Consider the following 2,500-nt stretch of genomic DNA (forward strand, 5'->3'; position numbering starts at 1 on the left):
TGAACATGTTAAAGACCTTTCACCGTCCTCCGTCCTGCGTAGAGAGAAACGAGAGTGGAAGTGGAACACGTTTCATACATCTGAGGAAAAACCACCTCAACTTCTACCCGAGACACTCGGCAAGGTAAGAACCCTCATCCTCCCTGATTAGACTTCAAGCTGGAGAAAAAGGTTTAACGTTCCATCTGAAAACCCGTACATTACATTTGTGTAAATAATTGAGTTCTGCTGTTTGTGTTTTTATTTCTTCTAGCTGAAGAACACTTTGTTCAAAAATAATGCGGTGTTCAAGCTCTCGGGAGAAGGAGCAGGAGACATCTTCAGCGTGAACAAGCTCGGAGAAGTGCTCGTGTTGAAGAAGCTGGATCGGGAACGTGTCAGCAGCTATACTCTAACAGCACACCTCATAGACCCTACAAGTGGAATGAAGCTTGATAAGGACACTGAGTTCATCATAAAGGTCGACGACATTAATGATAATCCCCCCGTGTTCTCAGACACTATCCCCGGGTCTGTTATTGAACGAGCAAATAAAGGTACGAAACTCATAAGCATCATTAATGTACTGACGATGTGAATGTACTAACTGCTGAACATTTCATCGTGGAGGACAGTGTTATTACACTTTATACAGCACTGTGTATACATAATAAACACTGTGAATGAGCTGTTACTACAGAATGAGCACATGAATTATAAATAAAGCTGTGATGTGCAGCTGCGTTACTGTCAGAGCCGCTGTTATAGAAAACCAATCAACACCTTCTGACCAATCAGAATCCAGAACTCAGCAGTGCTGTGGTGTAATGGAATGTAAACAGATGTTGGTGGTGAAATGATGATAATGTAAATGTATAATGTTGATGTTAGGAGTTGTGGTGTTGACGGTGCATGCGACTGATAAAGACGACCCGAACACCGCCAACGGCATCGTCACGTACAGTCTGCTGAACGGAACCGACTTCTTCAGCATTAACAGTGAAAACGGTGAGAATGTTACACTGTTACACTCAATAGATCTTATATATTCATTAGGGGATTAGACGAGGCCACGTCAGTGTACCATTACTGAGTGCAAGCTGTCCACACAAAGTATTGGCACCCCTCTACCACATTTGATAGATGTGATTAACTCAGTGTATATAGAAAATAAAATGGATCAGAGACCAAACAAAAAAGTGCTTACAAAACTGCTACATAAATAGTATGCTTCTGCACTTTTTTATCCTATTGTATATTCTTTCACCTTTATTAGGCAGATTATTTAGTACTTTGATATACCTATATGTCATATTTATTTTAATATGGTATTTATTTTTATAATAAAATGCCAAAAACAGCCTACAGGTGCAAGAAAAACGTCTGAAGGAGACAAGTATGAGTGAGAGAATTCAGGAAGTGTGTTATGCCTTGCTCCCGTTTCATCACGGGGAGTAGTGCACACTTTCTGTGTGAAGTGTCTAGGGGTGGAGCATGCCACTGCAGCCCTCGAGAGGTCTGACTGTGCGCATTGTGAATGCCTTACAGGCAGCTCCGCTCGCGACTGGTTATCTTCTCGGAAGTGAGTTGGGTTTCAGAACCTCGCGAATCTGGGCCGGCCGCTGCTGAGCCGTCTCAGGTCCGGGGGTCTCTTATGAATCTGGTAGAGGAGCCGGAGACGAGCGCTGCTCTATCTCTTGCTTTGTTTTCCGGGTCCAGCTCTCCGCTGGATTTTGGAGCTCGCGTCGCGACTCCACCTCATCGGCCGTTATAGGAAAAGACTCAGAGCTGTTATCTTGGCAAAGGGAGGAAGCACAAAGTATTAACTAAAAGGGTGCCAATAATTGTTGCCCACCTATATTTAACAAAGTTTTTTTTTTTTTGATAAACTGTTTGCAATGAGAGCAGAGTATTCTTGTGAAGCTTTTGAACAAAAGATCAAAAGGTTAAACAATAAAGACAAATTTTAACAGCCTTCTTTGCTCATATTTACCGAGGGTGCCAATATTAGTGGAGGGTGCTGTTAAAGAAAAATGACTTAAAAGTAGTATCATTGTGTGTGTGTGTGTGTGTGTGTGTGTGTGTGTGTGTGTGTGTGTGTGTGTGTCCTCCAGGTAAAATTTACACTAAGGTTGACACACTGGATCGTGAGACTCAGAGTGAGTATAAGTTGTTGGTGCAGGCGTCGGACATGCCCGGCGTATCAGGAGGACGTTCAGCGACCACTACAATGACCATCACTATAACCGACGCTAATGACAATCATGCCGCGTTCTCTAAACGTACGTAAACTATAACAAATATCTCCTGCTTCCTTCTTACAGTCCAGCTTCACTGATTCTTAGCACATTTTTACACATTACGTTGTGTCCACTCTGCAGGACAAAAGCATTTTCAGCTTGAATATTTTCACTCTGTCTCAGGGCATGTCTCAGGGCGTGTCTCAGGGCGTGTCTCAGGGCGTGTCTCAGGGCGTGTCTCAGGGCGTGTCTCAGGGCGTGTCTCAAATCAGTCAGCTGCA

The 2,500-nt window shown here is 43.4% G+C and overlaps 1 protein-coding gene across 1 annotated transcript in view; it reads left to right on the forward strand.

Annotated features, from left to right (window-relative positions):
• The window catches only part of cdh5 (cadherin 5), a 16,808-nt gene that overhangs the window by 3,964 nt on the left and 10,344 nt on the right, over positions 1-2,500 (forward strand). The window contains exons 2-5 of the mRNA XM_017459231.3: positions 1-124; positions 254-536; positions 871-987; positions 2,094-2,261. The exon at positions 1-124 is cut by the window's left edge and continues 71 nt beyond it. Of these exons, the coding sequence (XP_017314720.1) occupies positions 1-124; positions 254-536; positions 871-987; positions 2,094-2,261 (692 nt within the window). The remainder of the gene's footprint in view (positions 125-253; positions 537-870; positions 988-2,093; positions 2,262-2,500) is intronic.

Source organism: Ictalurus punctatus, chromosome 27 (genome assembly GCF_001660625.3).
Source record: "Ictalurus punctatus breed USDA103 chromosome 27, Coco_2.0, whole genome shotgun sequence".
NCBI classification, from domain to species: domain Eukaryota; kingdom Metazoa; phylum Chordata; class Actinopteri; order Siluriformes; family Ictaluridae; genus Ictalurus; species Ictalurus punctatus.